General features: G+C 41.9%; 1 protein-coding gene across 15 annotated transcripts in view; it reads left to right on the top strand.

Moving 5' to 3' along the window:
• The window catches only part of LOC119436478 (CCR4-NOT transcription complex subunit 6-like), a 264,798-nt gene extending 256,373 nt beyond the window's left edge, over positions 1 to 8,425 (top strand). For all 15 annotated transcript variants that reach the window (XM_049658002.1, XM_037703331.2, XM_049658038.1 and 12 more), the window contains one exon: positions 5,396 to 8,425. In XM_049658002.1, the coding sequence (XP_049513959.1) occupies positions 5,396 to 5,603 (208 nt within the window). In that variant the 3' untranslated portion in view covers positions 5,604 to 8,425. The remainder of the gene's footprint in view (positions 1 to 5,395) is intronic.
• Positions 8,426 to 14,878: the final 6,453 nt, after the last annotated feature.

The following is a 14,878-nucleotide window of genomic DNA, read 5'->3' as shown; positions in this document are numbered from 1 at the left end:
TATAAAAACGTCCGGCCTCGTCAAAATAAAGCTAGGGCCGTGACGTTTTAACGCTATAGCATTAGAGTGCACACTCGAAAAAAAAAACCATTTGTGTCAAAATTAAAAGAAATCACTGCTTTTTTACTCATTTATTTCAGGAAAAACTTCGTTAAATCTGGTTTTGTTAAGTTATTTTCGTTGATTCGGGTTGATGACAACATTGAACCATATGGGTACCTGCTGGAGAATTGAAATTTCTTAGTTATATCGGTAACTTTGTAAAATTGGGTTTCATTAGATCAAGTTTTAACTCTATTCTCGTCCACATACTAGCAGAACAATGTATTCGTACCATTGAACACCTTTGCCTTTACTACTCCAGATCCCACTACTCGATCTTCTAGGTTTTGGTGATGGGAAAAGCCCCTGAATCGCAACAATACATTTCCTCTCGGCGACTAGGTCTCGGGTCGGGAACCATGAGGACACCAAATTTTCACAGAAATTCTAAAGCCTTTGAGCTCACGCTTCTTCCCTTGAGAGACCGCACTTAGAGGTAGGAATAGAGTCTGTGGAAAAGAGCTAAAATCCCCATTGGGATTGGCCGTATGTATGAAATAATTAAAATAAATAAAACCCCAAACAGCAGCCGGGCAAGACCGCAAACTTGTATTTTTGCAAATGGTTTATAAAATGTTGCCGTCAATCCGTTTTTTGTGAGCGGAAAAGGAACTCGTGTTTCCTTCAATCATTACTCAACACAGAAAAAGTAAGGAGAAAGAAATTCGCTGGAAAGAAGGGCAAAGAGCAGAAAATACCTATTGCTGCAGTCCAGGTAACAGCGGAGATAATCGTTGTTTTCCAACTAGATCTTTTAGTGTTCAGCCATGGCTACCTACGAAAGAGGGCACGCACTATTTTGAAAGTCACCTATTACTCAATCGTGCTTCTGCAGTGTGCCCGTGCTATATTCTACAACTAAGATACAGGAACGAACACTAGAACTTCAATTGTATCATGTGATGTAAGTTTCACTAACTTTCGGTTACCTGCTCTCCAAGTTGCTTGAAGAGATGTTTGGAGGGAAGTTGCAATCATGCTATTATAGTCCTCATCACGCGACGCATATCGTTATTTGATCACACTCGGGAATCGATGAGGCAGACAGTTCGAAGTAGGGCTGCTTTATGTGTTAGAAGCCTTTGTCAAAATCACACCATCCTTAATTCGCAGTAAAATAAGGGCTAGCAGTTCCGAGAGATTTTAAATTGTTCAGTCCTCTGACACCCGGCTGTTCTGAAAACTGCAGAGATGTTTATTAGGATGGGCTCTCAGGCCGCAAGCAGCATGTGTTATGATGGAGTTGGTGAACCTCAGCTAGGCGACTGGCCATGGCCATCTGGTGTCGTCGGATCAGGCAGTGAAGGGGCGCTCTTTTTTTGTCCGTAATCCGTAATTTTTCACCACATTCGTTCTTTTCACCTTTTATACGTGTTGCCGTCGTCGCCCCTCCTTTCTTCCTATTCCGCACCCCACTCCCCTCGTCGTCGTCCCCTCCCCCTCTTCGTATCCATCACCCCACTCCCCTACTTCAAACTCTTTTCTGTTGGTCACTGTCTCACTCAGCATTCACTGGGTTGTTGAACAGCGTAGTGGCTTCTAACATTCCTATACTTCTGTTTACCTTTTCACGACGGCGCCACTGCGTGGACGTCACAAGCGTTCACTTACCTCCCCTCCTACCTGTTGTGGCTGTTTCTTAGCTTCCCTGGCCCTGTACTCCCGTCCTTAATATATTTTGTTGTGCACAAATCAGTGTTCTGTGGGTCTTTCTTTCTTGACCCATTTTGTGCGCTGTCTTCATTCTTAACATTGTGTACAAACTACTAGCCCAACAGCAAGCTCTCTTCAAATTTATTTACATAAGGAAAGTCAGTGACAAGAGATACAAAATTAGAAAAAAGGGGGGGGGGGGGGGTAGCTTATTATGGTGTTTCGTAGACGAGTAAATTGCAATATTTTCGGAATGCTTTTTCTTCCACACAGCGTGGTCGACGATTTGGTGAAATACCAGAAATGAGAAGCTCTTCAATGACACGAAGGCCTGGTGGGGAGCAACTATGCCCCCAAGTTTTAAGCATGCACTCATCCCATCTTTATCTGTGTGTGTAATTTTTAGTGTTGATCCCCCTCAACAATTATTTTTAACATGATCCAGAATGAGGTAGAGGCATGCCTTGGGTGGGGTCTTAATGTTCTGCTTGCTACAGGTGCCGGGCGACACCTTTCTCTTATTTTTCTCCAAAAGCGACACACTCCTTGCGCCCATTGGTGCAAATAGTGGATTCCTAAACATAACAGTCCTAAATATTGGATTCAGAGGAAGAGGGGCTCTACTGCTGAAACATGTTTTTTCGTCGCCTCTCTGTCCACACCTCAAATATACTTGCAAGCAGCGCATATTTATGGAAGCAGCAAGGTCAAGCTGCAATCCCTTATCCACGGAGGATCTCATCAGTGTGTGCATAACTGGGGACAGGCACAAAGTAAGGGCTGGTCGTTCTCCAGAGAATGATAAAGTCATCATTATTTCAATAAAGAAAAGTGGGGGGTTGCTTCAGACAGCTTTTTGCAGCTTGCCGATTTTCCCTTCAATAAAGCTTTTCTCTCTCCACTCTCGTAATCACTATGTGCCTGTCATATGTGCCTGGCGGGAGCAGCGACACAGATGAACTTGTGTGTTCACTTCAAAAACACCTCGATACTGGCCGTGAACAAAGCTAAGTCCCTCGAAAATTTCTGGAATCTTACTAGATACAAAGGCTCGTCATCTTGCACCTCTTGAAATGGGCTCTCTTAATTGTCTGCTCACCCTATTCATGCCCACTAGCCGGTGTGTCCCCTACATGGGAGGTGAAATGTCCGAGTAAATTGCCCTAATGCTCACTATTGTGAATATACTGTAATTATTGTAAACAGGCCGTCTGTACTTTTTTGCTCCTCACTCTGTGCTTTCTACAATTCTGTTCCCTCTTCATTGCACCACCCCCCTTTCTGGCCAATGTTCAGGTGTCGGCAATCGCCAGTGCGGTACAGTAGAAAGAAGTGCATTGATCCAAACACCCTTTTTGATTTATGTCAGCTATTGGCCAATAGCAGCCGCATATGGGAATATGCTATTTTACAAAATAAAACATCCAGAAAAGAGTGAGAAGCAGGCTTCTGTTGAAAAACGAGCGTTTGAGAAAAAGGTGACTTTGCACTCCGCTTGCCAGCTCCAGACCCCTTTAGGGTAACTTATTAAAAAAAAAAAATCCGCATTGATTACAACTTCTATGCAGTATGCCAGCTAGCTGACATAGCCTACCGATGGAACACACTGAGGAATCAAGGAAGTTCAACTCGCTGCACAAGGGTATTGAGCGAGTAACATTTGCCCATGCCAGACACCCATGCCTAAGTCGTTCACCGGTGCTGTCTCACGAATGAAGGAGTGCTTCAGTGATAATGTTCGTCCATCCCGGTGTCGTGCTTCGAAGCCTTTTGCGGGACAGTCCTGCGAAGCATGCTGGCAAGCACCCTGATCCAAAGAGGAGAGAACAAGTTCCTCTTGTGCCCTAGTTTCTACTGTCAGGTGGCACCAGCATTGCAACACACGCACCATCTTTCGTTGTACTGCTTAGCTAACGACACTGACTTCCTCTGCGGCATGTGCCATGCGGGAAAACAGCATCAGTGGATGTGAGAGAGTCGAGCGCCCCACACACTCACCGGTGAAATGCACTTGTCAGACACAGGTGCCAGCTTGTTTCGAACGAAGGGGGATACGCCACATGTAAACACTGTTGCATACCATTATTGTGATGCACTAAAGAAATGCAATATGCCACTAGTCAAGGGTAAAACGGACGCCGGTCTAAAACATAAAAAAAAAAGACGTTTCGGCTCCCATACGGGGGCCTTGTTCACAATGAAAACCTACTGTCACTGTGTATACGCTACTGTCGCATTCATGGTAACTCTGCTTCAGGCGTCGTAAACTGTGGGATGAGAAATGGCAACTCCACCTTTTTCTACTTGCGGAATTCGATCGCATTGTCTGTGGTGGACCATTCGATGCTGAACAGCGACGTTGGCTTTTCTTTGGAAATGCGCCATGTTTGCTTTGGTGATGTGGTAAAATGTGGACATACCAAAATGTAGAGGCACATCTCTCTAACAGGCCAATCACAGTTATCAGATGCTAACAGAGGTGCAGTGCCAAAGGAAGTTGTGTTAAACTATAATGTTTGTACTGATGAAAATGAGTCAGACACAGTAAGCTGCGTGCATGTATTTTGGCACCTTCTGTGCTGTGTGGAAGCATCCTGAAAAAGTTCTTCCATGAGTATTATCTATAGGTTGAAAGGTATGACTGCATGTGCTGCTAGCATGTTTTTACCATTGCCAGAACAATGTACACCGCCACAGTGAATGTACGAAAGGCAATGAAGTCAAATCACAGATGCTCTGGGTCTGCAGTAAAAGTCAACATTACTTCCATTATTGTTCTTATATGTACCTTTGTGGCATGTACATTATGCTTTGATGATGCACATAAACATGGAAAGTTGGGTCTTCTAAAGTTAAAAACAGCAAAGGCAAACAACAAACTTGTTAGAGGCATGCTACAGGCACAGTGAAGTTACCACACAATGAATTATACAATAACAACACTTGGTGCATTTGCACAATGGTGACTGATAGTTCCAGATGAATTTTATCTTGTACCTCATAAGATGAAAGTTAGATGATACAAAGTAGCTTCACATTCAATGCAAACCTTTTGTCAGTCCAGTTAGTATTGAAGTGAAGTGTTACTTTAACAACATAAAAATGTGTATTTTCTATGGTAAAATGTTCTGTTTTTTGAGAATCAAAAGGATTTATGGGGGTGTGATCTACAGATAAGCCGTCGTTATGAAATTACCTTACACTGACTTCAAAGAACTGTGTGTTTTGGCATGAACACTGTGTTGTTCTGCCTATAAAATGAGGGCGATCTACTGTAGAGAATGCCAGATTTGCCAGCTGGGCAGGGCACTTCTCGTGATGCAATGCTGTTTGCAAACTGAGAGAGGTCTGTTCTTGCTCACACCTCACCTCTTGTCAGCAATTTGTCTCCTCCTACCGTCTCTTTTTCTACATTTTAGTGTATCTAATGTTTTGATGCTGCAGCTTTTCTGATAAAGCTGTAATGTTCATGCTTCAGCATGTTTTGTGAAGTAGCTTTGAAAGTCATTGACTGTGATGGTACATTTTGTCATAGTACAGTGAATCCATGTGCATCATAGAGGCTTGACTTCAAAGTGGCTCATGATGCATGTGCAGTAGCAACGAAGCATGCTTAGTGGAGTCACTATCCTACATGCAGGTTTGACTTCAAAGGAGTCATCGACTACATCTTCTTCACACAGCAGCACATGTCAGTGCTAGGGGTACTAGGGCCCTTGGATCCTCATTGGCTGCAGGAGAACAAGGTGGTCGGCTGTCCACATCCACATGTGCCGTCAGACCATCTGCCCCTGCTGGCCCAGCTTGAAATGGCGCTTGTGACTAATGGCCTGGTCCAGCGCAGGTAGCAACGGCAGGAGCCAGCCCTCCCCCATCATCGTCTTCTGTCCCCCACTGGTTCACTCTGCGTGTGTCTGGACTTGCTCGAGTCCTATGGTTAAGGCACCATGACTGCTGCTTCTCAGTGATCCCATTTTGCTGTGATCACTGCTGTGGCAAAACAGCCTCTCTAGTGCCGTGTGCCAGTTGGCATTCCCCTTTGTTGGTTCATCCTAGTGTACCATATAAAAAGAGGGTTGGTGATGCTCCTCCTGTGCTTATTTTGGTCTTGGGTCAGCTGGGTCAGCAGCATTAGGGGTAGCAGCAGCAGCAGCAGCAGCTCAGATCTAGGTCATGGGTAACTCTGCCTTCATTCCTCCTTTTCTTCATATTCTGTAGAAATCTGCAGTTAATGACTCAAAAAGGCCCCAGCATGATTTATAAAACAATTAAAAAAAAAAAGAAGCAGGAGTTGTGCAGTCAGTACTGTTATCATGCAGTTAATTGCCCTTAATTTTCTTTTTTTTAACAGTTGGCATTTTAGTTATCTTTCTAATTCTTGAAGCATAGCTCTATGGCCCCTTTCTTTTTTGCTACAAAACTAGAGGTGCAAGTTCCTCTTCCTGCAGAAACAGTGCATTCCTTAATGTAAGCCACCTTTGGAACATCTTTGGGTAATAAGTCCTGTTGAATGGCACACGAGGCACTGGAAGAAAATAATAGAAATTCTGCTTTGAATGTCATAATCTTTACTTGGTATGCACTGTGGTAACAAAGAAGCAAGGGTACCAACTAATGGTAATTGATAGCTGATGCTTATTTTCATTTGATTTTTGTTTTAACTGCACCAAAGCATTGTTTTGTATTGCTTACTGCTTATAAAGCAAAGATCAGCAAGAGTTCTTGTCTGTTGCATTGCATTAAAACTTGTATCGGTAATGCAACTTTATGGCACATTTCAACTAGAATGGGCCAACGGTTAAGAGCACTGACCAGTACTGGATTTTTGCCCTATCAGAGATGGCAGCCTGAGAGTTGATAGCTTGAAAAAATGTAAAATATGAAATTGCTGCCAGACAACATGTCGAAGTTTTCGACTTGCTTTGGGGGCCAAAGCAAGTAACTAAGTCTGACGACAGAAGTATGTAGTTTCTATCATGCAATTGACCCATATTTTCCAATTTATTCAGTAAGGAAACACACAAGAACAGCTTAAGGACCAAGCAAGGCCACTCCTTCTATTAATGCCCCTGTGGTGTGTGGTGTGGTGCATCCTTTGACACCGTCCACTTGCCCATCATAGCCATTTGAGGATTGCCAGAGAGGATTGGTTTTGCACTTTTGTAAAAACTTAAAACTGCCACTTGAACACTCATGAAATGAATTGGGATAGCTGCATACTGACAGAGAAAGCACCATCTTTTTTGGGGGAAAAAATGTGAGACAAAGGTGGGAGCTTTTTTTAATGCGCCTGTGTGGAATAAGTTGATGTGTAAGGTGAGATGTTACTGGCATCTTGTGCATGTGATCCAGGCAAGTGCTGCTGTTGTATAGCATTGAAGCCTCTCAATGCATACTTCAGACAGTCATGTACAGTTGGAAACTGCCCCTCTGGTGCAACTATGTACTTGCTTGTATGCTGCAGCTGGGAAAATGCTGCTGAGTCCACATAAAGGGAGGAAGGAACTGTTTCAGCAATGTGAGCTTACCTGCAGTTAGACTTCATTCCATGTAACCTCATAGTGCATTGCTCTTAAGTGCAGACTAGCATCAATTTCATTGGAACACTGGCTGCCATGAGTAACGAAGCATTGCTGACACAGTTCATTCTCTTTGGTGCTGTATGCTTATCTTCCTACACAATGTCTTGTTGGGTTGGAAATGCTACTGAAAGACTGTCTTGTCATGGTTGTGCTCTCAGATACATAGTTATAGCGTGTATTTCTGAAGTGGTGGGCTAGGCGTAAAGACGTATGTACACATTTAATGAGAAATTATGGTCCAAGCCATGAGTATTTGTGTGATGTGCAGTCATATGTCGACTAGACATAGCATTTCATTTTTTCTTGTCCAAACATCACCTATAATGGATGACCCAGGGTTAATTTTGAGAGGGGAGCTTGCATTGGCACTTAATTGGTTAAGATATCAAAGTCCTTGTCTAAGAATAAAGTTTCAGAAAAAGAAACTGCATTTTCATTTGTCGCATGCTGTAGTATAATTGCTTTCTTTATTTTGTTGTAGTTGTTGGCCGTGGTCTGCCGTATTTAAGACAAATCTATTTTTTTAGTACTTCTGATCAGAGTATGACTGGGGAGACCCATGTGCATCACTGGTTAAATCCTGCCAAATCTGTGGCCTGCCAGTTATGAAATATATTTTTGCTTGAGTTTTTATCAAAATTGAGGTCAACAACAGTTTTCCTTTCTTTTTCCCCCTCAATGTTTCGTGCAGTGCTAAGGTCATATTCTTTGCCCTGTATTCTAGAGCTAGCTGCTTGTGTACAATGCATCAATGTATATAGAAGCTAAGAACTGACGTGTCATGAAGAGCTGGCTTTTCTCATCGAACATGACAAAATTTTAATTTTTTTTCTTTCACCGCATCCAGTATTGCAGATTTGTGTGCACAGGATGAAAATGCATTTGTGTGAAGCTGTTGTCTTTGCTATGATTGACTTGATGTGGATGTTCCATTTTTCATGCAATCGCACCATACTACAAGGGTTCTAAATTCCAGTTTTTTTTTTTTTTTCTAACCCTTTTTTTATGGATGTTTTGTAAAGTCTCCTTGTTATGAGTGTTGTAGAGAGTTCTTCAAATTGAAATAAAACATGGTTGAAGTCCTTGCATACTGTACTCCTTTATTTCTAGCCTTGAATGCATATATAAGCATACAGATGGCCAATGGAGCGCAGAATATTCACCATGCTGCTTGTGTCGCACGATGCACTGAAAATGTACGTTTAATCCAGGCTATCCAGTTCCAAACGAACTGCTTTATATGGTAATTTAGCTTGGCATAATCACATAGTAACATTTTGCTATTCATTCAATGAAATTCAAATTTACCTTATTTCCCAATGCATGGTTCGATGGTTTGAACTGGCCAAAATTTCAATTTTATTAGAGGCCCTGTCTCTAAAGCTCTAGGGTCATTGCACGCCAAATCAACCAACGTTTTTTCGACCGCCACAGATATTGTTGAAAAAATTTCCATGTTTCTTGAAGTTCAAAACTTCCTATTCTCGTTTATTTTTCTTCCCAAAAATTTTATAGCATTTGGGCGAAGATGTACTGTTCTTGCCCACCTGAGCCTGAAGGCATCACTAAGCATTTTTTTTTCTAAAGCACATTGTATGTTACAGTCGTTCAAATGATGTGTATGGCAAGACAATGAAGTGATGCGACTGCCAAAACAAGCAGTATTTTAAATATTTGAATACTTTGGGTGCTTTTGGTACCGGCAAAAGCCGGTAAAATTGCAGAATTTGAATTTTTTTTCTCGGAATGTGGGAAATTCCAGAAGCCACAAATTAAATATAGAATGGTATCCCAGTTGATATATTATAGCTGAAAAATATTAGAAGCTTTGAAGGTTCAGCTTGTCGCCTGAAAAATAACTGTAAAGAGAATTTTTTTCCAGAAAACTTAGTGTTCCAAGGTCAATAAAGTAGCTTTGGTGGTCGGCTTAAAAATATATGTGATGTATCATTATATAGATTTACATGTCTGCTATGCATGTGAGAAGTTACAAAAAGGTATTTTTAAATGCGAAAAATAATTTTTTGAAATGTTTGTACATGGATTGCGCAGACAGCATAAATATATGAAATCTTTTTTTAATATGAAGACAAGCGACGTCAAGCACCACAGCCTCGACTCGTACTGTTTTTTTTTTCCATGAATGCGAAAAGTGGACGGCATCCACATCTGAGCACATCATCCTGAACAGGGCACATATGAATTTTTTAGCCAAGCATGTTGAGGCTCTCAAAAAGCAGCAACGTGCAACACCAGAAGACTTTGTTCACTCTTGTAGGCTTTCAATTGTAATTATGAAGATGTTTTTTACTTGCATCATCGTATGACAGAATTTTGGTTCCAGGGAGCAGGGCACAAAGTGTCCTGTTCCCTTTATGTCACACTGCATTGCATGTCGCAATGCATGTTGATCTTTTTGACATATCTTTTCAAATGCTTTGCGTGAACGATATCAGCGCTCTTTTTGGACTTACTGGCTACTTAAGTGCAAATATTTCTTTTTATAAACCTCATGAAACATAAATTTTAACTCTGCAGAGCTCCCTGACGAAGTTAACACATCATGTGCATTGGCTGTATGGTTCACCTCGCACACGACAAGCACAAACCGCATTGCGTTATAGTGCGCATCTCTTGGAAATAAAACGCAGACCATGACACCGTTTCTCTGTCATCTGTGTTGCAGACGAAGCCAGCTTTGTCGTCTGCAACCCAGGCCTGCAAGCTTGGGCATACGTCAGAGAGAAGCCAGTGCTGACAGAAAAATTCAAAAAAATAATTTTTCGCATTTAAAAAATACCACCTTTTGTAACTTCTCACATGCATAGCAGACATGCAGAGCTATCTAATGATATATCATATATATTTTCAACCCAACCACCAAGGCTAATTTTTTAATCTTGAAATTATTGCCAAAAACTTATAACCTTACCAGTATTTTTCAGGCGATCAGCTGAACCTTCACAGCTTCAAATATTTTTTGGCTATACTATATCAACCAGGCTACCATTCTATATTTCATTTGTGGCTTCTGGATTTTCCCCACGTCCCGAGAAAAAAAGTTCTAACTTAGCAATTTTACTGACTATTGCCAGTACCAAAAGCACCCAAAGAACTCAAATATTTGAAATACTGGTTATTTTGGCAGTCGCATCACTTGATTGTCTTGCTATATACACCATTTGAATGACTGGATCATACAATGTGCTTTCGAAAATTAATGTTGATCAATGCATTCTGGCTCAGCTGGGCAAAGAACAATACAATTTTGCTAAAATGCTAGAAAATTTTGGGGAAGAAAAATAAACAAGGAAAATGAGTTTTGAACTTAAACAAACACGTACAAATTTTTCCAAAGATGTCTGTGATGGTCGAAAAAACGCTGGTTGATTGCTCGTCACCAAGTGTTGTGGTTCTGATTGGTTTAGACTTGTTGTGGCATGTTATCCACTGTGCAAATTGCTGAAGTTTGTGTTGAAATGGAGAGCTGCGACTGTGGCACCATGACGTGCAAGAAAAGCAATTTTTCCTCCTAGCTCAGTACACAAGTATGCATAGCCAAGGAGACATACCTAAGGAAAGCATATAGGGGCACTATATGTTTAAATGAATAGCAGTAGGGAGTTTGTCTTTTTAGATTGCTGAAGAAAGAAATCGGGGCCAAAGCGTACCTTCTAGCCAAAGTTGGGTCAAAGCATAAGATGCATTTGCAGAATCAATTTGGGGCATCCTTGCCCTAGGTCACAGATTCTTGAGTACAGATTTTGAGCTAGTTGGTCTGATACTGGCACCATAGTGCCTAGGTGGCATGGACATAGAGAGACAGCGACACAAATTGTGGCAGATTTACACATGAGTGCAAGAACACAAATAACAAGCACCCACAGAAGCAGACAAGGTGCATCACATGTGCTATCCTGCAGAGTCCATATAAGCAGTGGCGCACCGACGGGGGGGGGGGGGGGGGGGGTTGTAACCCCCCCCTGAGGCCGACTTAACCCCCGCTTTCGTTTAACCCCTTTTCTTTCCTTGCGCATTTGAGTACTGCAACTAAGATGTAAGATGCGCAATCATCTGCACACTTGCAAAAAGCGCATTTTTTGACAATTTCCCGTGAAAAAATTGAAATTAGTGCTGTTTAGATGGTATTGGCAAACTGTCAACCCCCCCCCCCCCCCCTGGCAGAGATCCTGGGTGCGCTACTGCATACAAGTCATTTTACTTCTACTCAATGCTGCTGACTGATGTAGCGTGCAATCTACTCACTGATGTAGCTTGCAGCTGCTTTTGTAATATAGCTGGCTTTCACAATTTACCACGTATCCTTATCCCCATTTCTGCACAACGCAGGGCATTCATTAAACAATGGTTTACAACCACTGTCATGACAGTGCACTGACAGATGCCTATCATGGTATTTATTTAAATCTTTTTGTGCTCGCTTAGCCTATCATTAAGGACATCTCGTGATTTGCCCTTTGTATAGTTTACCGCACAAGAACTGAATGCAGTAAACCACACCCTTACTGATGTTTCTTTGCACGGCCACAACGTGGCTTTATGAGCAGATCTATAGCCTTATGAATTCTTGAAATTTTCTTGGGAGCTGAAAATACAATATTCACGTTAGCTTTTTTGAAACCATGAGATAGGCCATGCACACACAACACAACTACCTTTTTCCTATCTTAATCATGGCACCTACACGTGCCACCCAGCTTCTAAACTTTTTTAGGGCATTTGCTGCAACTGAAACAAGAAGGCATTCAGTGTATCCAGAAGATGCTCTTCTTGCTGAAGTGAACATGTTAGCAAATGCTCAGCCACTACCTCTAGAGCTATTGTTCATAAGATTGTGGAGCTTGCATGATGACAGTTCATAAAAATCACTTCTTGTTCATGCAAAGGTCTTAAGTGGAAAAGGCAAAAGTTTTCCCACGTACTAGCTAATCTTTGCCTCATGTCCTGTCAAGCTGGTTATCATTGATCATGTAGTGCTTATTCTAAAGTTACTCACTTCTTGTTTGTTTAGTATAGTTTTACTTCATGGTGTTACATTTTACCACACAGTTATCTACAGCCTGTTTGGACTCATCAGCAAAATACTATGGCTGAGGGCCCAAGATAAATGTGTAATTCAGCTTATGACAATGGCAGTTACTAAAAGTAAGCAGAAAAATCATGACTAAAATGAATCAAACATGATATTTCTGTTTTATGTATTCCAAAGTATCTTTAGGTATCAATGCCAATTTATTACAGCAATTTAAAAAAAGTACTCATGTATTTCACTGATGGAACCTATGTTGACTGCTTTTGACCCTGGTGGTAGACTGTTCCATATTTTTATGCATATAAATTGTAGTAGTTGCTTACTACAATAATGTTCATATGTTTAATGTCTTTTTTAAAATGAATGCTTCCAAAAGAAAAATATGGAAGTACTGTACACACTTCAGGTGGAGATGCGATAGCATTTGATTAAAATTTTAAAATAAACAACCATTTCTCTCAAATAGAAACAAAACTCGGAGCCTCACGAAGGAGCTTTTTTCTTAAGTGTACTAAAAGAAGTACAAATTCCATGTAATATCCTCAATTAGTACACCCAATAAGAGACCTTTGATAGACTTATTTTCTTTTCCAAAGCATAACATAGATATTTGGACATGATTTGGATGTCCCATGAACAAAGTGTTTTCACAGAAACACAAGATCCAGAACTTTTCTTGTAAGATAGATAATTAAAGTGCAAATGAGACATCCACCCAATCGTAGCAATTGCTACAAAGGAAACCCATACAGGTTCCTCGAAAGAAGCGCCTCGCAGTTGAAGAAAAATTTGTCCTGGTCCGGAACTCGAACCCGGGACCACCGCCTTTCCGGGGCAGCCGCTCTACCATCTGAGCTAACCAGGCGGTTAGTAGATAGCTGGACGAAGTCAAATTTATCAACTCGAAACAAAGGCAAGTGTTTGATGTAATAGTTCAGCGGAAACCTGCTAGGTGGACAGAAGTAATTAAAGGGAAAATGAGACATCCACCCAATCGTGGTAGAGCGACTGCCCCGGGTTCGAGTCCCAGACCAGGACGAATTTTTCTTCAACTGGGAGGCTTTTTTTTGAGGAACCCGTATGGGTTTCCTTCGTAGGAATTGCTACGATTGGGTGGATGTCTCATTTTCCGTTTATTTACTTCTCTCCACCGAGCGGGTTTCCGCTGAACTATTGCGTCAAACACTTGCCTTTGTTTCGAGTTGTTGATCAATTCGACTTTGTCTTGCTATCTGATAGCCGTCTGGTTAGCTCAGATGGTGGAGCGGCTGCCGCGGAAAGGCGGTGGTCCCGGGTTCGAGTCCCGGACCAGGACAAATTTTTCTTCAACTGCCAGGCTTTTCTTTCGAGGAACCTGTATGGGTTTTCTTTGTAGCAATTGCTACGATTGGGTGGATGTCTCATTTTCACTCTAATTACTTCTCTCCACCTAGCGGAATTCCACTGAAATATTACGTCAAGATAGATAATACATGCTTATTTGCAGGTTGCTGCTCATTTATGCTTGTCATTCCCAACTTACTAAACTCTACTTACAGGCTTTTTTATTGCACAGAAATAATAATAATAATTGCTGGGCTTTTACATCCCAAAGCCATGTCTTGGCTTACAGATGCCGTAAAGGGCAGCTTCAAATAAATATTTACTTGGAATTCTTTAACATGCACCCAAGGCTCGGTGCATGTTAAAAAATTATTCTTCCATTGAATTTGTTAAATTCACCATGTTATGTTAAATTCACCTGTTTTGTGAATTCCACAATGATAAAAAAAAAAAATTATTATTCCACCGGGGTGCAGCCGCTGTAGCCCGGAATGGAACCTGCAACCTCGGGCTCGGAAGCAGAAAGCCATGGCAGCTGGTCGCATAGAAATAAAAACAAAGAAGCGCTGTTTTCCATTCCATGGTCAATTTTCATTTTAAAGTGAAGGTAGCGCGGAACAACAACTATGGAGAAGAATGTACAATACATGGTGTCAATCCTTCTCCATCCTTGTTGTTGACCGGGCGCTGTTGACCGGCGTTTCAGCGCCGCCTGGCCAGCGCATCACACCCACGTGTTTGTCAGAACACTACAGCAAACACAATAGCGGAGCGCACACGGTCCACAAACTGTTTCTACGCGCGACGATTGATCGCATGCGTCTATTCTTCACCATGGCGGCGGGAATCCAACATAACGTTGTGGGCGCGCGAGGATGTCGGCATTATGCAAAAGGTCTCGCTCGGCAAGCCCTACCAGTGGAGGCGCCGACCCTCCATTGATTTACCTCAGAAGTGTGCAAACATCACTAATATCCCGGTCACGCGGGTCACTTTCGATCGCGATCGAGCCCGATCTGGATTGAATTTCTAGACTGTGATTGACTCCCTTCCGTAGCTTGCGCAAAAGAGCCAAATGCAATCGCGATCGGGTCGAAAGTGCAGTCATGATACAGTGAACTCCCTCGCGTGACTTGAACTGGGCGCGTTTATTAAATGGCGTCCA

Source organism: Dermacentor silvarum, chromosome 1, assembly GCF_013339745.2.
Source record: "Dermacentor silvarum isolate Dsil-2018 chromosome 1, BIME_Dsil_1.4, whole genome shotgun sequence".
NCBI classification, from domain to species: Eukaryota; Metazoa; Arthropoda; class Arachnida; order Ixodida; family Ixodidae; genus Dermacentor; species Dermacentor silvarum.
Note: the sequence above shows the minus strand (reverse complement) of the source record. Positions and strands in the feature narration are given on the sequence as shown.